The sequence below is a fragment of the Mauremys mutica genome, chromosome 2 (genome assembly GCF_020497125.1).
Source record: "Mauremys mutica isolate MM-2020 ecotype Southern chromosome 2, ASM2049712v1, whole genome shotgun sequence".
Lineage (NCBI taxonomy): Eukaryota > Metazoa > Chordata > Testudines > Geoemydidae > Mauremys > Mauremys mutica.
In genome coordinates this window covers 146209858-146234123 of record NC_059073.1, presented here as the reverse complement: position 1 = coordinate 146234123, position 24266 = coordinate 146209858, and the positions used below count along the sequence as shown (strand labels likewise).

At 48.7% G+C, this 24266-nt stretch overlaps 1 protein-coding gene across 1 annotated transcript; it reads left to right on the top strand.

Annotated features, from left to right (window-relative positions):
• The first annotated feature begins 266 nt into the window (after positions 1 to 266).
• Positions 267 to 2141, top strand: LOC123363214 (pituitary homeobox 2-like). Its single transcript, XM_045004093.1, has 2 exons — positions 267 to 527; positions 1641 to 2141. Exons 1-2 carry the CDS (start codon positions 267 to 269, stop codon positions 2139 to 2141), a joined length of 762 nt encoding a protein of 253 aa, XP_044860028.1.
• Positions 2142 to 24266: the final 22125 nt, after the last annotated feature.

Sequence of the window (24266 nt, the reverse complement as noted above, 5' to 3'; positions counted from 1 at the left end):
TGATCCAGGAGAAGGCTCAACCCAGCTCTCAGACTCATTCCATAACCACAAGCCCCGCTGTCTTCTCCAAAGCCTCTGCTGGCCTGAGTGAGCCCTGCTGTCATGGCAGAGAAGGACACTCCAGTGCTGTATGTGCTAATGGAACCCAGGGATGCATGACACATCCCCTGTGGGCCCATCCCCAGGGGCCTGGGGTCTGTGACAGCACCCCAGGCTCCTTGGCTCATGCTGCAGGACCTCCTGTGTTTAGCTTTGGGCTCGCCCACATGGTGGTTCTCCCACTGAACCCCTCCACCCCCCGGCTTTCTGCAGCAGAGAATGGGGAGAACTCGCAGTACAAGTCATCCGGCTCCAGTGGCGAAGAGGAGCTGAACCCAGGCAAGAAGAAGCTGAGGAGGCAAAGGACTCACTTCACCAGCCAGCAGCTGCAGGAGCTGGAGGCCACCTTCCAGCGCAACCGCTACCCAGACATGAGCACCAGGGAGGAGATCGCAGGCTGGACCAACCTGGCGGAACCCAGGATCAGGGTAAGCAGGCGCCTCCTCAGATATTCCAGTAGGGGGCAGTCCAGGCCTGATGGGCTGCAATGGCTCAGCACACGGTCTGCCTTCCCCTCCAACTGTAGCTTTTACAGAGCGGGGCCTTCAGATGAGTGGGGTTTGTGTGACAGCCTCCAGAGGAGCACGGCAGCACAGAATTCCAGTCATATGCTGCAGGAGTCGCTCCATTAGCTGGTAGCAGTAGTAGACCATTGTCCTCTGGCAGGTCCTCCACTACAGAAGCATACAGTGCACATTGTGCCAGTATGTTACAAGTGCCGACGGCAGGGCCAGGAACCCTTTGCTGTACAGGACTGGTAACAGTGGGAAGAGGACGTCTCTCAGCAACACCTGTCGAGTCAGGAAGCAATTCCTATCCACGTCTCCTGGGGCTTGAGTGGAATGCAGGGCAGCCCTTTGACTCCTGCCATGCTGCCCTCTGGTGCCACAGAGCTTGAGCTTTCCCTGCCCTGTGTGCACCTTGGAGGGCTTGCATGGGCAGAGACTGGCAAAAGCTCATCACAGGGGCTGACTGAGTCTGTGGGTTCGGGACAGACCCCCGTACTGGGGCATAGGAATTCGTCACAGAGGGAGACAAAACTGCCAGGGTCATTCCAGGTGCTGGGGTGACTAGGGCTGCTGTTTGGGCCAGATTCAGACCTGGTGTGAGCCGGTGCAGCTCCACTGAGCTCAGAAAGTTGGTATCAGGTTGGATGGGGCCACATAGTGCTGAGAAGATGCCAGCTTGGCATCCCTAAAGCCTTATTCTCCGAGCCGGGACCATGTCTGCAATGCCCGGGCAAGCCCCATGCTTGTACTGGAGACAGGGATTCAGCCTCCAGGAGTCGTTCAGTCCCTGGCCCCTCTGCCAACTGGGGAAGGGGGGTGCTTTGGGGGATGTGAGCTCACCGGCTAGCAGCTGGGCCGAGCCCCACCAAACAGCCCCCAGCTGGGGATGCCCGGGAGTCTCTCCTGGCTGAGGCAGTGACGGCACAAGCTGCTGAGAAGTGGGAGGCAGGTTGACTAGCTGCAATGCTGGCTGCTGTGCCACTGAGCTCAAAGCAGGCTTTTCTCCCCTCCCCACTCTCTCTCTCTCTGAAGGTCTGGTTTAAGAACCGCAGAGCCAAGTGGCGGAAGAAGGAGCGGCACCTGCAGACCGAGCTGTGCAAGGGGGGCTTTGGCCCCCAGCTGAACACTCTGCCCAGGGGCCCGTATGAAGACCTCTACCCCAGCTACTCCTACAACAGCTGGGCCCCCAAGGGCTTCCAGGCCAGCCCCCTCCCCGGCAAAGGCTTCCAGCTCTTCAGTGCTGTGGATTTCAATTCTTTCTCCCCACAAGCCATGTTCCCGGGGGTGGCAACAGCCTCCATGCCCAGGGTCCCGGCCCTGGAGAACTTCAACAGCCTGGCCGGCCCCGCCAGGTCTCCCGCCCCCACCTGCGGACCCGAAGCTTCGCCTTACATGTACAGGGACCCCTGCAACGCAAGCCTGGCAGGGGTGAGACTCCGGGCGAAGCAGCCCCAGCCCCTTGGCCTCGAGGTCCTGCCACGCCCAGCCACGAGCCCCAGCTCCTGCCAGTACACACTGGACAGGCCCATATGAAGGGGACCCCAGAGCACTGGTACCAGCCCCCTCTCCAGACTGTACAGAGGGGTGGAGGGTTCTCTCACCAAGGACAGTGTGGAGGGAGGGGGGTTCCCCAGTTCTGGGACAGTGCCCTCCACCGCGCCAGAGCTGCCCTCAAAGCCCATGCACCCCACCTCTCTCTGCCAGTGCCTAGCTCAGGGAGCTCAGGGGGTGCCAAAGGCTATGAGCAGCCCCAAAGATTGTGGCTTAGCCCAAGACCTGTAGTTCTGGCCCCAGACAAAGCTCACTGCAAGCAAAGTGCAGCAATATGGGTTACATTACTGCGGAAAGCGCCATCTCAGATCCCAAGCAAGTAACAGACTCTTGGGAGGAGACAAAGCCCCCTGTGAGAGGAGTGGAGGAGGGGAAACCTGGAGAGGCCTGGACACAGGGCTCTGGGACTAGCCTGCTCAGCAGACACAGGGTAGGGGATGAAGCTGTTCTGACTGAGTTCTGCACTTGGTGGCATTATGATCTCCAGCTCTTGCCAACGAAACAGAGACTCCGGAGCTCAGGCTGTGGCTAGAGCAGGGAGCTCGATGAATTCTGTTCCCCGCGCTGGAAGGCAGTGCCAGAGGGTGAGCCGAGGAGCAGGGACGGTGTGTCTGGACTCCAGCGGATAGACCAGGAGCCCTGGATTCTATTTCCAATGCTAGCATTTCCTTACCATGTGATGGTGGGCAAGTCCCGTCTCCGTCCTGTGTCTCAGTTTCCTTGCCTGTAAAATGTTGGTAACGGTGCTGACCGGCCTCACCAGAGGACTAATTCATGCTTGTAACATGCTTTGGGATCCTTGGGAGGAAGGTGTAATAATGTCGGTGCAGATGACATCAGAACTGGGGGAGGGGTAAATCTCGCCGAGGGCAGTCACTGATACAGAGTGATCTGGATCGCTTGGTAAGCTGGGTGCAAGCAAACCAGGTGCAGGGAAGTTCTCTGGCCTGTGTTATGCAGGAGGGCAAGCAGACTCACTAGATACTCACAGCAGTTCCTTCTCATCTTAAAATCTTTGAATTTAGGTGCAAACTATTCTTTGGCCTTGTAAAGTCGGTGCAGGCCTGCTTTCAGATCTGAGCCAGAGTTTGTACAGGATCCGGCCACATCACCATGATGATATCAATCCATGTCCCATCCTCCAGAGGGCGGAACAGACTGGTCTGGCTTTTCCAATTCCAACTCCCAGGAGACCCCCCAGGACTCCTTGGTGCATGGCTCACCATAGCTGAATTCCTCTCATTTCAGGGCTTATTGCCATGGGATTTTGGGGCATGCTCAAATAGTTGCCCTGTATCTCCCCCTCCCTCAAAAGCCCACATACGCAGCAGTGCCCCCTCCAGAGCCCACGAGCCCTACCTTGTGAGCAGCCAAGTGACAGGGTGCTCTCCAGCAATGGCTGTAGGAAACAGGGGTGGAACTTCGAACACACCCCACTCACCCTGCCTGGGGCCCTGGCTAGCCAGCTTTCACCTCATTTCTCTGGAAAGGGGTGGGGGATAGTGTTTAAGACCCAGGGCTGGGAATTGAGGGTACAGCTACACTGCAAAAACCCAGAGGCAACAAGTCTCAGAGCCTGGGCCTACAGACTGGGACTCACACTTAGGGCTGAAAATAGCGGGTAGAGGTTACTGTTTGGGCTCTGAAACCTGGCCGGAGGGACGTGTCAGACCCCAAGCACCAGCCTGAGTGGGAACGTTTACACAGCTCGTGTTAAAAAAGGCTCCAGAGGCGATCCCGGCAATTACAGGCTGGTAAGCTTATCTTCACTACTGGGCAAACTGGTTGAAACTATAGTAAAGAACAGAATTATCAGACACATAACTGAACATGATTTGAAGAGGAAGCGCCAACATGTTTTTTGTAAAGGGAAATCATGCCTCACCAATCTACTAGAATTCTTTGAGGGTGTCAACAAGCATGTGGACAAGGGGGATCTAGTGGATATAGTGTGGTTAGATTTTCAGAAAGCCTTTGACAAGGTCCCTCACCCAAGACTCTTAAGCAAAGTAAGCTGTAATGGGATAAGAGGGAAGGTCCTCTCGTGGATCAGTAACTGGTTAAAAGACAGGAAACAAAGGGTAGGAATAAATGGTCACTTTTCAGAATGGAGAGAGGTAAAGAGTGATGTCCCCCATGGGGCTGTACAGCGACCATTGCTGTTCAACATATTCATAAACGATCTGGAAAAAGGGGTAAACAGTGAGGTGTCTTTTAACCTTGTTATAGTTTTGGCCTTCACAACATCCTCTGGCAGGGAGTTCCACAGGTTGACTGTGCATTGGGTGAAGAAGACTTTCTTATGTTCGTTTTAAACCTGCTCCCTCTTAATTTCATTTGGTGTCCCCTAGTTCTTGTGTTATGAGAAGGAGTAAATAACACTTCCTTATTTACCGTCTCCACACAAGTCATGATTTTATACACCTCAATCATATCCCCTTTTAGTCATCTCTTTTCCAAGCTGAAAAGTCCCAGTCTTATTAATCTCTCTTCATATGGAAACTGTTCCATATTCCTAATCATTTTTGTTGCCCTTTTCTGAACCGTTTCCAATTCCAATATATCTTTTTTGAGATGGGGCGACCTCATCTGCACACAGTATTCAAGATGTGAGCATACCACGGAAAAAAATTAGCGAGTGCTTAGCACTCACCAGCAGCCAGCTCCCCCCACCACAGGCACCAGCTTCCTCCTTTCCACAGGGGTGCTCAATGCCCAGCCCCATCCCCATTCCACCCCTTCCTCCAACCCCCCCCACTCTACCCTTTCCCCCAACCCCCACCCTCGCCCTGCCTCTTCCTGCACCTGCTCTGCCCCGTCCCACCTCTTCCCACCCAGTTCCACCCCTCCCCTGAGCATGCCCCATCCCCACGCAAGGCCCCTTCCCCCATCCCCACTCCACCCCTTCCCCCAAGCCCTCACCTCCACCCCGCCTCTTCCTGTCCCCACTCCACCCCAGGCCCCGCCCCCACCCCACCCGTCCCCCCAAGTCCCCATACCTGCTCTGCCTCTTCCCCACCTCTTCCCACCCCAGTTCCAGCCCCTCCCCTGCTCCTTGCCCTCCCTCCCAGTGCCTCCTGCATGCCACACGCCTAATCCATGGTGGTCAGGAGGCACTGGGAAGAAGATGGAATTGATCAGTGGGGCTGCTGGCAGGTGGGAAGTGCTGGAGGGGGAGGGAGAGGGCAGGGAGATTCACTGCTGGTGGGTGCTAAGCACCCACTAATTTTTTTCCATGGGCTGGAGCACCCACGGAGTCAGCGCCTATGGTAGTCAAACCTTGGATTGGTTGTTGGAGAAAATGTGTATTTTACTAGTCCCTGGAGGGGGGAACGCAAGTTGCTACTTCCAGATCTGAGGGCAGATGAATGTGGTGTTTCCCAAGACGCACAGCATGGGGGTTCGGACCAGACAGCGCAGGTACCTGGCCGGCTGAAGGAAAAGGAACATGTGCACTGCCAGAATTGCCAACATGTGGATTCTGGGCAATTCCTGGGTCATGAGGTTGCAGGAGTTTGTGAAAGAGCAAGGAATACACCATGACATAAGGATTGCCGACTGTTTTACCTGCTCGGCAGCAGCTCACTGGTGACTTATGAGGTTGTGATCTCCCAGACGCTGCATTGAGTCGCTTGGGCAGAAATGATCAGCGTCTTATTCCTGATGGACAATGTAGGAGAGCAGATTTGGCTGGCAAAATCTGAGACGTGTGTCTAGGAGCTGTGACAGTTTTCTCTAATTTGAAGGAATGTCTGAATAATTGCTACAGTGTCAATATGAAACCAATTAGTAAGTGTTGGAAGAACTGTACCGTACTGTATGGCATAGAAACATTACAAGCTCTGACACCTCTGTTTCTCAGATATGGGGTACGTCTATTGGACAGGGGTCAGCGTAAAACTCTCAGTATTTTGGAACGGACAGCCTGTTTGTCATTTCTCTTGCCAGCCCTGCTACAAACTTCACCCTTCAACCATTCTGAACCCCCACCAGGAACACCATCCCCCTGTAACACAGTTGTGCTTTGCTCCAGGCACTGTCTGGGAGTTGGATTATAGCAGGGGGGAAGTCATGGCAGTATAAACCTTTGTATATCAGGGAGTGAAGACTTCAGAGAGATGCATTCCTTGCGAGCAGTGGGGCAGACTCGGGTACAGTAGTGGGAGGGGCAGGAGGCCAGGCTGGAGGGAGAAATGCAGCGAATGGGTCAGGAGCATGGGTAGGAAGGTGGGCCGAAGCAAAGCATGAAGACCTTTGCAGAAGAGAACCCTACGTCTCTGTCAGGGATGCTCCAGCCCAGGCCCCTCAGCAGTAAGGGAAGGCAGGAGGAAGGATTTCCTTTGCCTGCAGTAACTCTGCCATCCACACACCCTCCGCCACAGAAGCAGCAGCAAGCCCGTTGGTCTGTGTGATACCAGGACACTACTGGAGCCAGCAGACAGGTGGGAGTTAACTGGCTAGGAATGAAGAGCCCTCTGAACAGAGAGGTAACGGGCTGATGGTAAATGGGTAAGGACAGGAGGGTTTGGGATCATCGTAGAGTTCAGAGACAACTCATTTAATCAAAGGAACAGGGGCAAAAAGTGTCAAAGGGCAGGGAGAGAAAAGGAGAGCAAGACGGAGATGGAGGGCTGTGCCACCTGGGCGATACGGATAGCTCTGCTAGGATGCCACAAGCCTGACATTCAGCCCCAGCCACTTTTCTACTGCTGGGCTCCCCACCAGTGTTCCCACGCATGTGCAGAATGAATTGTGTTATGTGCACCCAATACGGAGGTGATGTGTGGGGGCTCCGGCTGGGGCCAGGGATGAGGGGCTTAGGGTTGGGGTAGAGGGTTGGGGTGAGGGCTCCAGCTGGGGGTGCGGGCTCTGGGGTGGGGTCGGGGAGGAGGGGTTTGGGGTGCAGGCTGCCCTGGGGCTATGGCAGGGAGAGAGGACTCCCCCCAGACCTCTCGCCACAGCAGGTCCGGGCCAGGGCTGGGCAGGGGCCAGCGGGGAGAGGCACATCTTCCCCGGCTGTGGCAGGCATCTCCCCCCGCCACAGCCTGAATGCCTGTGCGGAGCTTAATAGGCTGCTGCATGGCTGCACAGCCGTGCAGCTTAGAGGGAATTTAGCTCCCCGCACACAGCTCTGCTGATGCCCCACAATCTTAACTCACTTCTATTCTAGTGTTGGGATCCCCAGCTCTGACAATGTCCCCAAGCCCAACCTGCAGCCCCTCTGCTAATCCAGTCCTGGGCTCCCCACACAGCTCTGCTGATGGATCTCTTAAAATGAGCAACTGCCAAAATGAGGATTATTTCTCCTGGGGAGGGGATAAACTGGCATTTAGGGTCACAAAGGGCCTAATGAGAAGTGACTAGCTCCTTCTTGTATTGCTGTAGCAGAACTCAGGTCATCTCATATAATTAAAGGGCAGTACATTCAGAGTCATTCAGAGGAAATACTACTTCTTGCAGCTTGAAGCCAGGCAGTGCAATTCATGGCAGCAGGAGGTCAGAGAGTCAGATATCACCAGTGGAGTTTAAATCAAAAGGGCTGGATAATTTTCTAGCTGCTAATCTCATTTGTGGCTATGCTGGTTAAGACAATGAATCAAAGCTCTCCCCACATGATCTCAGTTGACCCTCACAGGGGTCAGAAGGAATGCATTGCTCCATTTGCAGCATTGCACAAGTGTATTCTGGGTACCAACCACTGGGCGCAACAGGGCAGAGTAGAAAATCTGATCCGCGGGATAAATCCTCTGTACCTAATAAGGACTGAGGCTATGAACAGGTTCCTGTATCAATGACAGCTTCAATCCTTCTGCAAGGACGCTTCACGGGGATTTCACAACCGAGCTGGAATTCAACCAAGAGATGCAGGGAGCAAGCATGACACTCTATTCTTAACAGCGCAAGGTGAGCTCCTTGGAAGGGTTGGCTAGAGGGTGCTGGGAGAGCTGCTCTGTGGGAAGACACAGCACAGGTGTTTATATTTGGTAGAGTCCTTCAGAGTGTCAAGGAACAGAGAGTGAGAGGGATTTCAATGTCAGGAGAGACCTAGATTCCAGCCTCAGTTTCTGCCCTTCATGGTGCCCATGAAAAGGATTTCTGTTCCACTCTCTCTTGGTTTCTATACCTCTCCCATCACTTTAGGGCCTGAGCACTTCAGATCTTCAGTATCTGGGTTTGGTTCCAACAAAACACTAGCAGTTTGGAGGCTTTGGCCAGGAATCTAGGGTCTTCGCTCCCTGCTGATGCACACCTGCAAGTGAAAACCAATGATCACAAAATTGACCTCACTCGATTCCATTCAGGTTCTGGAGGCTGCATCTTGTGAAAACAAGATGGGGTGGAAATGAGAAACATACAGGCCTCTTTTCTTCCATTTAAATTGCCCAATGATCAAGCCAGGGGAGCATCATGCCTCATCTTGCTTTCAGCTCTCCCATTCCCAGAGAGGGGCTTTGCTGTGGCCGTGTGCTAATTAACATGGCATTGGGTTATGGGCTCATTTGCACCTGCAGGTTTCTTCTGAAAACCTGACTGGAACAAGCAGATTTCTACAAGGAGGAGTGAGGGGTGGGAAATCAGACATTGGAATTTGTCTTTCAAACTGCTTTTGCAGTTGCTAGGTATGGTTCTGCTCCAAGACCACCCTCCCTACATCCAGGAAAACTGAAGGCCCTGTCAGAATGAGCTTCCAAGGCCACGTGCCACTGATCTGTAGCAACAGGGAGGCAGAGTTGACTTCTGAGTTCTCTTCACAGGAATCAGAGGGGTAGCCGTGTTAGTCTGGTTCTGTAGAAGCAGCAAAGAATCCTGTGGCACCTTATAGACTAACAGACGTTTTGCAGCATGAGCTTTCGTGGGTGAATACCCACTTCTTCGGATGCAAGTGGTGGAAATTTCCTGGGGCAGGTATATATAAGCAAGCAAGAAGCAAGCTAGAGATAACGAGGTTAGATCAATCAGGCTGGATGAGGCCCTGTTCTAGCAGTTGAGGTGTGAAAACCAAGGGAGGAGAAACTGGTTCTGTAATTGGCAAGCCATTCACAGTCTTTGTTTAGTCCTGAGCTGATGGTGTCAAATTTGCAGATGAACTGGAGCTCAGCAGTTTCTCTTTGAAGTCTGGTCCTAAAGTTTTTTTGCTGTAGGATGGCCACCTTAAGATCTGCTATTGTGTGGCCAGGGAGGTTGAAGTGTTCTCCTACAGGTTTTTGTATATTGCCATTCCTAATGTCTGATTTGTGTCCATTTATCCTTTTCCTTAGAGACTGTCCAGTTTGGCCGATGTACATAGCAGAGGGGCATTGCTGGCATATGATGGCATATATTACATTGGTGGAAGTGCAGGTGAATGAACCGGTGATGTTGTGGCTGATCTGGTTTGGTCCTGTGATGGTGTTGCTGGTGTAGATATGTGGGCAGAGTTGGCATCGAGGTTTGTTGCATGGATTGGTTCCTGAGCTAGAGTTACTATGGTGCGGTGTGCAGTTGCTGGTGAGAATATGCTTCAGGTTGGCAGGTTGTCTGTGGGCGAGAACTGGTCTGCCACCCAAGGCCTGTGAAAGTGTGGGATCATTGTCCAGGATGGGTTGTAGATCCCTGATGATGCGTTGTAGGGGTTTTAGCTGGGGACTGTATGTGATGGCCAGTGGAGTCCTGTTGGTTTCTTTCTTGGGTTTGTCTTCCAGTAGGAGGCTTCTGGGTACACGTCTGGCTCTGTTGATCTGTTTCCTTATTTCCTCGTGTGGGTACTGTAGTCTTGAGAATGCTTGGTGGAGATTTTCTAGGTGTTGGTCTCTGTCTGCGGGGTTAGAGCAGATACGGTTGTACCTCAGTGCTTGGCTGTAGACAATGGATCTTGTGGTGTGTCCGGGATGGAAGCTGGAGGCATGAAGGTAGGCATAGCGGTCGGTAGGTTTTCGGTATAGGGTGGTGTTGATGTGACCATCACTTATTTGCACCGTGGTGTCTAGGAAGTGGACCTCCCGTGTAGATTGGTCCAGGCTGAGGTTGATGGAGGGGTGGAAGCTGTTGAAATCGTGGTGGAATTTTTCCAGAGTCTCCTTCCCATGGGTCCAGATGATGAAGATGTCATCGATGTAGCGTAGGTAGAGAAGGGGCGTGAGTGGACGGGAGCTGAGGAAGCGTTGTTCCAGGTTGGCCATAAAAATATTGGCATATTGTGGGGCCATACGGGTGCCCATAGCGGTGCCACTGATCTGGAGATATATATTGTCAGCAAATTTGAAATAGTTGTGTGTGAGGATAAAGCCACAGAGCTCGGCAACCAGGTGTGCTGTGGCATCATCAGGGATACTGTTCCTGACAGCTTGTATTCCATCAGTATGTGGGATGTTTGTGTAGAGAGCCTCTACATCCATGGTGGCCAGGATGGTGTTTTCTGGAAGGTCACCAATGCATTGTAGTTTCCTCAGGAAATCAGTGGTGTCACGGAGATAGCTGGGAGTGCTGGTAGCATAGGGTCTGAGTAGAGAGTCTACATATCCAGACAGTCCTTCAGTGAGAGTTCCAATGCCCGAGATGATGGGGCGTCCAGGATTTCCGGGTTTGTGGATCTTGGGTAGTAGATAGAATAACCCTGGTCGGGGCTCTAAGGGTATGTTGATTAGTTCTGGTGTTAGTGTAGGGAGTGTCCTGAGTAGATGGTGCAGTTTCTTAGTGTATTCCTCAGTGGGATCTGAGGGAAGTAGCCTGTAAAATTTAGTATTGGAGAGTTGTCTGGCGGCCTCCTTTTGGTAGTCAGACCTGTTCATGATGACAACAGCACCTCCTTTATCAGCCTCTTGGATTATAATGTCAGGATGGTTTCTGAGGCTGTGGATGGCATTGCGTTCTGCACGACTTAGGTTGTGAGGCAAGCGATGTTGTTTTTCCACAATTTCTGCCTGTGCACGTCGGCGGAAGCATTCAATGTATAGGTCCAGACTGTCATTTCGACCCTCAGGAGGAGTCCATGTGGAGTTCTTCTTCTTGTGCTGTTGGTGGGAGGGTAACTGTGTATCCGTGCGCTGTTCAGTGTTGTCCTGAAAGAATTCTTTGAGTCGGAGACGGCGAAAGTAGGCTTCCAGATCACCACAGAACTGTATCATATTGGTGGGGGTGGCAGGGCAGAAAGAGAGTCCCCGAGATAGGACAGACTGTTCTTCTGGGCTGAGTGTGTGGTTGGATAGATTGACGATATTGCTGGGTGGGTTAGGGGTACCACGGTTGTGGCCCCATGTGGCAGGTAGGAGTTTAGACAGCTTACAGTCCTTTTTCCTTTGTAGAGAGGTGAAGTGAGTAATGTAGATCTCCTGTCTTATTTTAGTGAAGTCCGTTTGTATGGAAGTTTGGTTATTGATGAGAGTCTCCAGGTTGGAGAGCTCTTTTTTGATGTTTTCCTGTTTGCTGTATAGGATGCTGATCAGGTGGTTCCTCAGTTTCTTTGATAGAGTATGGCATAATCTCTCACTGTGGTCTGTGTAGTATGTAGATAGTAGTGGATTTTTTACCTTTAGTCCATTAGGTATGATGTCCATCCGTTTGCATTTGGAAAGGAAGATGATGTCTGTCTGTATTTGTGCAAGTTTCTTCATGAGGTTGATGGATTTCCACTCCATACGGCTAAATGCAGTGCCTTGCATGGTGTCAAGTATCAGAGGGGTAGCCGTGTTAGTCTGGTTCTGTAGAAGCAGCAAAGAATCCTGTGGCACCTTATAGCCTCCCTGTTGCTACAGATCAGTGGCACGTGGCCTTGGAAGCTCATTCTGACAGGGCCTTCAGTTTTCCTGGATGTAGGGAGGGTGGTCTTGGAGCAGAACCATACCTAGCAACTGCAAAAGCAGTTTGAAAGACAAATTCCAATGTCTGATTTCCCACCCCTCACTCCTCCTTGTAGAAATCTGCTTGTTCCAGTCAGGTTTCTACAAGCAGGTATTCTCACCAGCAACTGCACACCGCACCATAGTAACTCTAGCTCAGGAACCAATCCATGCAACAAACCTCGATGCCAACTCTGCCCACATATCTACACCAGCAACACCATCACAGGACCAAACCAGATCAGCCACAACATCACCGGTTCATTCACCTGCACTTCCACCAATGTAATATATGCCATCATATGCCAGCAATGCCCCTCTGCTATGTACATCGGCCAAACTGGACAGTCTCTAAGGAAAAGGATAAATGGACACAAATCAGACATTAGGAATGGCAATATACAAAAACCTGTAGGAGAACACTTCAACCTCCCTGGCCACACAATAGCAGATCTTAAGGTGGCCATCCTACAGCAAAAAAACTTTAGGACCAGACTTCAAAGAGAAACTGCTGAGCTCCAGTTCATCTGCAAATTTGACACCATCAGCTCAGGACTAAACAAAGACTGTGAATGGCTTGCCAATTACAGAACCAGTTTCTCCTCCCTTGGTTTTCACACCTCAACTGCTAGAACAGGGCCTCATCCAGCCTGATTGATCTAACCTCGTTATCTCTAGCTTGCTTCTTGCTTGCTTATATATACCTGCCCCAGGAAATTTCCACCACTTGCATCCGAAGAAGTGGGTATTCACCCACGAAAGCTCATGCTGCAAAACGTCTGTTAGTCTATAAGGTGCCACAGGATTCTTTGCTGCTTCTTCACAGGAAGACTAGCTGCACTGGGAGACTGGGACATAAAATGTACATGCCTCAAACGTGTTGTGGAATGGTCCAATTTCGCTAGGCAGATGTGTCCTTAGAAGAGGTTTAGCCAGACCTTGCTACAATTGAATGAGAATTTCACAGTGGAGAGAGGTAAATAGCGTGTCCCCCAATGGTCTGCACTGGGAGCAGTGCTGTTCAACACATTCATAAATAATCTGGAAAAAGGGGTAAATAGTGAGATGGCAAAGTTTGCAGATGATACAAAATGACTCAAGATAGTTAAGTCCAAAGCAGACTGCGAAGAGTTACAAAGGGATCTCACAAAACTAGGTGACCGGGTAAGAAAATGGCAGATTAAATTCAGTGTTGATAAATGCAAATTAACGCACACTGGAAAACATAATCCCAACTATACATATAAAATGATGGGGTCTAAATTAGCTGTTGCCACTCAAGAGAGAGATCTTGAAGTCAGCGTGGCTAGGTCTCTGAAAACATCCACTCCATGTGCAGAAGCAGTCAAAAAAACGAACAGAATGTTAGGAACCATTAGGAAAGGGATAGATAATAGAACAGAAAATATAATGCCACTATACAAATCCATGATAGGCCCACATCTTGAATACTGTGTGCAGTTCTGGTCGCCCCATCTCAAAAACAATATTTTAGAGTTGGAAAAAGTACAGAGACGGGCAACAAAAATTATTTGGAGTATGGAACTGTTGGTGTCACTAGGCATAACCCTAGGTAACTCAGGAGGGTGGAAAGCCATAAATGTCAATAAAGCCTTCTGTAGTAGGCCTGAATGACCATGTCTGACCAAAGCGCTTCCATGTTTATGTTTGAACTTTAATCAACCTAGCAGGCCAGTAACCGAGAATGGAATGTACAACAGCTAGCTCAACCGTGGTACTGCCAGGAGATAATGATGAGGCCTGCTTACACCTGGCTAAGGCGGGGGGTGGGGGGCAGAATAACAGATCAAAGAAATAAAACAAGATAACTGTTCACAGAAGAGTTACTAACGAGCTAAAGTGGTTTTTGCCAAGTATGACTTAACTGCTTAATGTAATTGCTATTGCAAAGTGTATTTGCTGCATGGGAATGAAAGGTGGGGGGAGAGGAGGAGTGTGGGGGTGATGGGAATGCTTAGCTGAAGTTATGTATAAAGAGAGAAAAACCGCTTGTATCTGTGTGCAGGATTTGAGAATGCTTTTTCTCCCTGGCACCTTTTTGGGCTCAAATAAACCTGGTTTGCTTCTCCACCCTGGTGTGTTAATTAGTGCGGCGCTCACTGGGCAACGAACCCCCACTGTTGCTGTCCTCGGCCCTCTGTGCCGGCAACAGTTTTGGCGTCCCTGGGTGGGCTCGAGGCAAAATTGTGCCTTGCCCGGACTCCTCCAATGGTGGAGGACGATGGTCACAGCCGACGCCCAGCGCGCACCGGTGCCTTTACTGGGGGCCTCGGCAGAGACGTGTCAGGCTGACCTTGGAGGACACAATGGTGCAACGCACTCAGATAGTGGAGAAGCAGCTGCGGGCGACGGTGAGGAACCGGTCCTGCGGATAAGGTAGGAACAGTCCAGTAGTGTGGACTTTTGCCTGAGGCTGGGGACGCCCAGCCGTTGTAATTCCCACTAGACGAGAGAGCGTCCTATAGTGGGTCAAGGGCAAGCCCATGGTATGGGGCAAGGACAGGATACAGCCGGCAGGGCACAGTGTACACCCTTAGAATGCATTCTGATGAATTGGAAAGTGTTTGAATCAGATCCATTGACTAAAAGCAAACTGAAGAGGTTCTGTACAGTTGACTGGCCTCAATATCAGCTAGAGAGCCAGGAAAGGTGGCCACTGGAAGGATCACTTAATTATAACACGATCCTTCAATTATTCCTGTTTTGTCGCGAACAGGTAGCTTCTGAAGCTGTTTATATGGAGAGCTCTTGTAAAAATCCCCCATCATATGCCCCAGAGCTGCACTGGGAGGAGAACTGTCCGTGGGGATGTCTGTCTCTGTTGGGCTCACGCAATCTAAACTTATTGACTGTGCAGCAAGATAAGATGCATCGTGGTAATAGGAAATAATGGTCTTGGTGTGTGTGTGTGTGTATACCAGTGTGAGTGATTGTTACCGGAAGACGCCCAGAGTACCTTGTGAAGTCGTGATCAGGACTACTCTAACGCAAGCCCGGTAACTAGTGGATCTTTAGGAGATCCGACCCACGGTGGGCTGACTCGGCCTGGCATCGTCCGGCGAGGAAGCTTCCTGGGTCTAGGAGTGTGTGAACCCATCTTCCCTCCCCTCTCCTTTCTGTGTGGGCTACTGACAGTCTGATTATCTCACTGGACGCAATCAGAGTAAGCGGTGCCGTCTCCCAGAGACTAGCCGACGCTCTTTGCTGAAGGGAGGTGTAGGAGAGTCGTGGTCATCTTCGTTAGTCTCTCCTGTGTGAGTGCCCTGTAGGGAGAGATCCTTAGTTTATGTGCCACTAGCGCGGACAGGGCACCCTCTCTGTGTGTGTAAGTGGAAAATGGGGGAGGGACAGTCTAAACATTCCACCTCACCCCCTAAGGGTACCCCAGCATGTTACATGTACGTACATTATGGTCCTAAAACCTGCAGGTATTTAGAGAATTGGAATCTTTACACGCGTTAAAATCCATCTAAACAATGCCCATTAGAAGGTACCTTCAATCTAGATAAGATCATATATCCCAGAGGAGCTTTTAATCACCAAAAAGAGCCTCTGACACAGTGTGAGCAATTTGTCTAGGAACGGGTTAATTTGAAACTCGGCTAACCCCAGAGATAAAGAGAAAGCTGCTCTGCGTACAAGGTCAAGAATCAACGCAGACTATGCTAAGTACAAAGAAAAACTGCTTTCGGCCCCAGCTGGCTGTGGAAAAATAGAGACAGAGGCAAACCAAAGGCAATACAAGTTACAGAACTGAGATTGCATTTGCAAAGCTTAACGGTTCAGTGAGATCCAACAGTCTTTGCAACCCCGAAGCCGGACAGGCAGCTGACCTGAACTGGAATCTCTGAAAGAGACGCCGCAGGAGATTCCAGGGTGTAAAAGAACAGCCATCCCAAGAGCAGAAGTATGTTGGAAATTCTGAACAAGCTGTATACAGGATATTCTCCGTCCACCTACTCCCCCTTCTCTGACCATTATACACAGACGTGGCCAGTCTGGACATGTGTGAGTATTAAAGTGGCTTAAGGCTTGGGGCATTCATGTTCTTCCTGAGTGATGTGGGAGCGTTCCCAACACTCTCCATTGTTGTTTTATTATTTTTAATGAAGCTTTAAAATTTGGTTATATCGTGTGTTTTCTCTATCCTCCCCCACCGTCCTGCAGTGTCAGTTTGATCACCTGACATGAGGGATTGATTGGTAACAGAAATTTGTCACAGTTTGGTGAGCAATTAAGAATGGGGGAGCCCTGCAGAATTTACACCATCTATCTGTTTTACCCTTGTTATTTTATGTTTGCTTTGTTTGGTACTGTTGGTGTTATATGTTGAGGATTGTATAATTAAAGGTGTGCCCACTCTCAGCCGCAGTAAGTCTGAGAACTGGAGAGGGGTTTAGCATTCCTCTCTCCACCCTGGTTGACCAGGAAGGGTGGCATGTGGATCTACCCCCAGTTGTAGCAGGACTGGGCAATAAAGTAGTTGGAGAAAAGGGAGGATTCGGGTAGTCTTGTGAGTAAAAATGTTTTAGGGAAAAGACCAGAAGGGTGGGGGCTAGTTAAGAAGCCCACCCTCCTAGCTAAACTGGTAGTGGAACAAGTTGGTACCCACGGAAGGGACGGGTCAGCGAGAAAAGCAGGATCGGGCCCAGGCGGGCAGGTAACAGAGAGAGAGACTGGAAAACAGGTTGGAACAAGTAAGTGATTTAAGGCAGAGTGGAAAGTTAACTCTGTAGTTGCTGGAGGGAACAGCAGTTGAACCTTGTAAAAATGCTAAAGAGAAGTTCTTGGTGTCTTTAAAATGTTTGTAAATAAATTCAGGCAACGGAATTATTGGATTGCAATCATTTGGCTATGAACAATTTTGTTGAATTAGCTGAAGAATGTATACAGTGCTATGTAATTGAAATTTTATTAGGCTCTAAGGCACTATAAGTGGTGGTGTTTTCTTTCAGTGTTTAAAAGCAGGAGTTAAAAGTAAAAAGCAAGCCAGAAAGCATCTGTATTAATGCAAATTATCTAACTGATAAGGCAGAAACCACTGAAACCTGGGCTGCCTATGAAACACATACAAGAAAATATGAGGTAATTCCCCTGTTTTGCCTGAAATCAACAAGGGTATTTGTATATTTTTAGCAATGATTGACTGCCCCGAAGGGGAGACCTCTGTTCTTGTCTTTCAGATAATCAGAGAAAACTGATGCCAGCTGAACAGCATTCAACGTACCATGATTTGCTGGCACAGTAAAAATTATATTTTGTGTTCTATGTTCTGTCTTGTGGTGTTTGTCTTGTGGCCAGAATTGTTGTGTTTAATATTTTCATGGGATGGTCTGGTTTAAAATCAAGTGGAAGGGTTGGATTGAAATGCAGATACTTGTTTTGTTCAACTTAGAATACAAAGTGTTTAAATACATCAGGAAAAATGTGATATACTCAAGTCTAGTACAGTTCCTTAAGAGAAAGAGAAACTTTATTGGCCAAATCTTTTAATTGAAAGTTTTTAAATTGATTGTTTAATTGAAGTTATTAAAATTTGCATATTAACAGTCTTTGGAAGCAAGGACATGAAGAGTTAACCCACTCCCCATATTGTGCATGGGATCCTTCTGGCTACCTCAGACTTCTAGCCAGCGGGCTGGGGATGGTGGAAAGCTATTGGACTAGAGGTTGTATTGAATAAACTCCTCAAAGTGGGTGTGCTTGTCCTGGTTTGTTGTTCCAAAGTTCTGTAATAAGGTTAATTTAGTAAAAGGATATATGTGGCATACATTAACTAATAAGATTAATGTACTGTATAACGGCAATGTGTATGTGTTCATTGTTAACAAAAGATGTATAAGTAAAAAGTAAAAGTTTCCTTTGTAGGTTAAAAAAAGCCAAAAAGGGGAAAAAGAAAAAGAACAAGTTAACTGAAAAAAAAATAGTTAACATGCTCAGTCTAAGGATAAGGCGCTGACTCCGTTCAAGGACACTGCTCACAGCTAAGACTTGGCTAACAACCAAGAAAAATGTGGGGGGGCTTGAATATACCCAAGCAGATGTAAAATCTGCAAAGACACTAATGCAATGTGTTAGGTTTCTTTTCTCACAGGTAAAGAAGCACTATCCGAAGACCCTAGCAGCCCTGCTACTCCTTGGAACCAGGAAACTATATCAATGTAAAGGTCCACCAGCGAAAGACTGCTTTGGATTCATGCTGGAAAGGCCCTTATTGAGTCCTGCTAACTACCGACACCGCTGTGAAGTGCCAAAGACTGACTGCCTGGACCCAGGATTCTCACTGCAAAAAGACCCCTCCACCTCAGAAGAATTCTCCTACTGATGATTAACCTATTCCTTTTTTCTAGTTTTACTGTGCCTTCTGGATAGCAGGGGAAAAGGACAAGGTGACGTGCTGGTTAAACCTCTCCCTTGTCCACGAACAAATCTATTGTGCCTTTGAATTTTTCTAAAAGAAGCAAAACCATTACAGGGTGATGTACTCGTAATCCCTCCCTTGTAGAATGCTGAACTACAACGGTTTCGGGAAAGGAGAAGAAACACTCATTTCACTGACATTGCCAAAGTCCAGGAATTCCTGACCAGAAAGGACATTGAGAACTGACCCTGGTGAAAAAAAAAAACCAAGGCATTATACACTGGCAGGAAGAAACTTGTGGGACCCATGTTTGGGAATGTGGTATTAATTGGATTTTGGGGTTTATTCTACAGGCTGCGCCCTGTGTTTTGGATAAATCCTTCAGTATGTATTGCCCTCCCTAATTGGATTTTAAATGACATTGCCTTTATCCAGTTTTCAGATCACTTTTACATACCCAGATTGCTCACAAGGGGCTGCCATTAGATTAGCACAACAAAGAGCCTGGGTTATTTCCTCTGGAAAAAGAGGAAATTGGGCAGATCCCTGTGGGCTGGGGCCAACAGTGTAGCAGCCATTTGGAATATTCTTAAAGGCCAAGAACATGATAAGAAATTGGGCCAACCAGAAAGGGCCACTAGCCTTATTTCTGAAGTTCAGCTAACCCAAGTATAGGCTGGAGTTGGTGATTACATGTCATTTCCACCCTTAGTTCTGTGACCCAGAAGTTACTGACAGAGATGGTATTGAATATCACTGAGGCTGGGAAGGCATTGCAGTGGGATCTAGTATGTTTAGAAATTCAGGATTTCCTGAATGACCAGCTGATGGCCATTCGGAGTAATCTTGAGCACCAGACTTGGCCCACTGCGCTTACAGACGCATCAGGAGCACCATCTGATCTGTGGTCATGAAGACATACTTGGACACTTTCTGGGTGGAAGTGTGGACATTCACAGTGCTCCTTCCAAGCATTTGGACCGGTTAGGGTGGGTGTGGGCTCCCACATACCGAATCCTGCCGGGTCCATGGGGAGGATGAATGTGGGACTGAATACCCCATCATTACTAACCCCAGCTCCCTAGAGCTTAATTGCTTTTTGTCCTCAAAGTTTGAGAAAACTCAGCCAAGAGGTTTGTTGAGTATTCTCAAAGGGGGGAGTTGTTGGTGTCACTAGGCATAACCCTAGGTAACTCAGGAGGGTGGAAAGCCATAAGTGTCAATAAAGCCTTCTGTAGTAGGCCTGAATGAACTAAAGTCACTCCATGTCTGACCAAAGCGCTTCCATGTTTATGTTTGAACTTTAATCAACCTAGCAGGCCAGTAACCGAGAATGGAATGTACAACAGCTAGCTCAACCGTGGTACTGCCAGGAGATAATGATGAGGCCTGCTTACACCTGGCTAAGAGGGGGGGGGCAGAATAACAGATCAAAGAAATAAAACAAGATAACTGTTCACAGAAGAGTTACTAACGAGCTAAAGTGGTTTTTGCCAAGTATGACTTAACTGCTTAATGTAATTGCTATTGCAAAGTGTATTTGCTGCATGGGAATGAAAGGTGGGGGGAGAGGAGGAGTGTGGGGGTGATGGGAATGCTTAGCTGAAGTTATGTATAAAGAGAGAAAAACCGCTTGTATCTGTGTGCAGGATTTGAGAATGCTTTTTCTCCCTGGCACCTTTTTGGGCTCAAATAAACCTGGTTTGCTTCTCCACCCTGGTGTGTTAATTAGTGCGGCGCACACCGGGCAACGAACCCTCACTGTTGCTGTCCTCGGCCCTCTGTGCCGGCAACAGAACAGCTTCCATCTGAGGAAACATTAAAAAGACTAGTACAGTTCATCTTAGAAAAGAGATGACTAAGGGGGTGTTGCCGGCACAGAATGCCCGAGGACAGCAACAGCGGTTCGTTGCCCGGTGTGCTTCACTCCAATAAACACACCAAGGTGGAGAAGCAGACAAAGTTTATTTGAGATCTCAAAGCGTGACGCTAGGAGACAGACACGTCTCAAATCAAGCACACAGCTACAAGCAGCTTCTCTCTTTTTTTATACATAACTTTAACTAAGCCTCTTCTATCCCCCCCACTCCCCTTCTCTCCCCACCTTTCATTCCCATGCAGCAGATACGCTTTGCAGTAGCAATTACATTAAGCAGTTAAGTCATACTTGGCAACAACCAATCTAGCTCGTTAGTAACTCTTCTGTGAACCGTTATCTTGTTTTACTTTCTTTGATCTGTTATTTTGCCCCTTAGCCAGGAGCAAGCAGGCCTCATTATAGCAGGCCTCATTATTACCTTCTGGTACAGGTGTTGCAACTGATAACCATTCTCTGTTGCTGGCCTGTTAGGTCGATTAAAGTTCAAACATGGAAGCACTTTGGTTTATTCAGGCCTACTACAGAAAGGCTTCATTGACACTGTGGTTTTCCACCCTCCTGAGTTACCTAGAGTCATGCCTAGTGACACCAACAGGGGCTATGATAGAGGTTTATAAAATCATGACTGGTGCAGAAAAAGTGAATAAGGAAGTGTTATTTAGCCCTTCACATAACACCCGAACCCAGGGTCACCCAATGAAATTATTAAGCAGCAAGTTTAAAACAAACATATGGAAATACTTCTTCACACAGGGCAGAAGTCAACCTGTAGAAGGGGATGTTGCAAAGGCCAAAAGTATAACTGAGTTCAAAAAAGAATTAGATTAGTTCATGGAGGACAGGTCCATCAATAGCTATTAGCCAGGATGGCCAGGGACACAACCTCATGTTCTGCGTGTCCTTAAATCTCTGCCAGAAGCTGGGACTAGATGACGGGATGGATCACTTGATAAATTGCCCTGTTCTGTTCATTCCCTCTGCAGCATCTTGCACTGGCCACTGTCGGAAGACAGGACGCTGGGCTAGGTGGATCATTGCTCTGACTCAGCATGGCCATACTTATGTTCCAACTTTCCTCACATTTCTCTCATTCCCAGTGCACCCAAATCCTGCCCTGCTTGGTAAGTAAGAGGGGAATTTGTTGTCTGCTCATTCAATCTTCCTGTCACACTGCTCAGCCGATGGATCCTCACCAATCAGCGTGAGTATTCCCAAACCACGGGTTGAATTCATCCTGGTGTAATGCTACTTCAGTCAAAATGGTCATACCAGGGATCAAGATGCCCCACTATGTTGTCACACTCTATTCACTGTCACCAGGAGGTAACTGAGGTCAATAAAGAATCAGATCAGATCAAATGGGATCTGGAAATGGATGGCTCCTGAACACGTGACCTACACATATCCCACCCAGGCAAATTTACCTAGTTACCCGAATCATTGGAAGACCCAATGACAGAGAAAATATTATTTCCTACTTATTTTAGGCTGAGTGCCTCTGACAATCTGGGTAGTGCCATGACTTATCTGTGTAGCTTTATGCAACATGAACGTCCACTGTATTGGTGATGGTGGCAACTGTCTTACATATGTATGCTCTGTAGAAAAACAACTTAACGAAGAGTTTGTTGCTGACCTACAGCTGGTGTGTTCTTGTGTTTATTTAAGAGTCTATTGAAGATCCAATGTGCACGTGGAAATGAGGTGGCATTACTGTTAGCTTTGCTCCTTAAACAGTTGGACATCAGCCTGACACTAGATTCTGAAATCAAGACAAGACACTTGAGTTGACCTGACTCCATCCTGGAAAATTTCCAAGTGGGATGAGGCTGTGGGCTCCCACCCATGAAAAGGGGACTCTTACATTATGCCTAGGACACCAAAAGTCCCCTAGGCTGACCCTGCCTTTCCTTCTGTGTCACAGCTCATTCCATTTCTCTAGGAGGGTTTAACCCTCCACATCAGTGTCCAGAGCAGAGATCTCTGAATCTCTCTGTGTGGGGCAAGGAGACCCAGAAAAATGACTTCATGAGCATGATGTGCAATAAAGGCCACTGTGTCCAGTAATCAGGCCTGGGCTTAAGCACAGACAATGCTGGTGAGGCTCCACTAGGTCGCCATTTGCAGGCTGGCTGAATCTTCCCCTCTGGCTGCAGGGTCACCCAGGCCAGGATTCAAACAGTGGTTTAACTCCCCAGTGCAGAACTCATGTGGCCCAGGATATTATATTCTTTGCTGGTCATGGCCATCATCAGTGCCTGGAGAGAAAGACAAAATTAGATGATGACCATTGCCTTGGGCAGGTGTGACGGGCTGGATCACAGAAACCCCCTTGGGAATGGCCAACTGATGTGCCAAGACTACCTCTGCCCCTGCTTTCCCTACCAGCTCGGGAACACAGCACCCTGTCTCGCTGAGCCAGACACGCCCATCTGCTCCAACAAAGACCCAGGGTCTGAATTACTTGCCGCAAACAGCTGCGTACTTAACTGAAAGCAGCTAACAGAAGTGTTCCTGTCTTTAACACTCAGATGCCCAACTCCCAATGGGGTTTAAACCCCAACTAAATCTGTTTTACCCTGTATAAAGCTTACACAGGGTAAACTCATAAATTGTTCACCCTCTATAACACTGATAGAGAAATATGCACAGCTGTTTTTCCCCCGCCCCGGTATTAATACATACTCTGGGTTAATTAATAAGTAAAAAGTGATTTTATTAAATACAGAAAGTAGGATTTAAGTGGTTCCAAGTAGTAACAGACAGGACAAAGTAAGTCACCAAGCAAAATAAAATAAAACACGCAAATCTATGTCTAATCATCTCACCCTTAGAGATGCTTCAGTAATTTTTTTTCTCAGACTGGACACCTTTCAGGCCTGGGCACAATCCTTTCCCCTGGTACAGCTCTTGTTCCAGCTCAGGTGGTAGCTAGGGGATTCTTCACGATGGCTCCTCCCTTTTGTTCTGTTCCACCCCTTTATATATCTGTTGCATAAGGTGGGAATTCTTTGTCCCTCTCTGGGTTCCCACCCCCTCCTTCTCAATGGAAAAGCACCAGGTTAAAGATGGATTCTAGTTCAGGTGACATGATCACATGTCACTGTAAGATGACTTCAAGCCTTCATTTCTCCCAGCCTGACTCACAGGAAGGCTTGCCTGCAAACAGAGCCATCCATGGTCAATTGTCCTGGTTGATGGGAGCCATCAAGACTCCAAACCACCATTAATGGCCCACACTTTGCATAATTACAATAGGCCCTCAGAGTTGTATTTCATATTTCTAGTTTCAGATACAAGAGTGATACATTTATACAAATAGGATGAACACTCAGTAGATTATAAGCTTTGTAATGATACCTTACAAGAGACCTTTTGCATGAAGCATATTCCAGTTACATTATATTCACTCATTAGCATATATTTATAAAATCATATAGAGTGTAATGTCACAGCAGGAATAAACAGAGGTAAACAGAACGTGTACCTAGGCCTCATCAAGCAGCATCAGGATAAAGATAGGGAGCAAACCTGGGCTATCAGTGGCCCAGCTGTTGCCTGGAGCTGTGAATGTGAGGGGCCGAGAGGGGAGGTGAAAGGACTTGGGCTGTATGACATCATTAGTCCTGTGCCAGCTAATCCTGAGCACTATTGCAAGTTATCCCTGCTTCAGTCTGAACTGCTACCCGCACTGTCCCTGGCGTCAGCCTATGACAAGGCTTTTCATTTCGCTGTTGCGCTTCATTCACCAACCTCCTCGTATTTGAAAAGAAAAACAATCCACAAAGAAGCAGAAGAGGTGGGCTTCACCTATGCCAGTTCCTGCCAAAGCGCCAGACCTTACAGCCAGAGCTCCTAGCTCTACACTACTGAGGGCGACTCACAATCCTGGACAATGCTCCAAGCCTGAAGTGACTGCAACCAGGGGCGGCTCTAGGAATTTGGCCGCTGTAGTAACGGGAAACAGAGACAGTGTTGCAGTGAGGCGTCTCAGGATAGTCCCGGACCGCTTCTTTTATTCATCTCGTATA

Excerpts from the sequence above, each read along its gene's own strand:
- LOC123363214 (XM_045004093.1), top strand. The coding sequence starts at position 267 with ATGGTGGTTCTCCCACTGAACCCCTCCACCCCCCGGCTTTCTGCAGCA. Across the intron at positions 528-1,640 it reads TGGCGGAACCCAGGATCAGG|GTCTGGTTTAAGAACCGCAG; the intron begins GTAAGCAGGCGC and ends CTCTCTCTGAAG.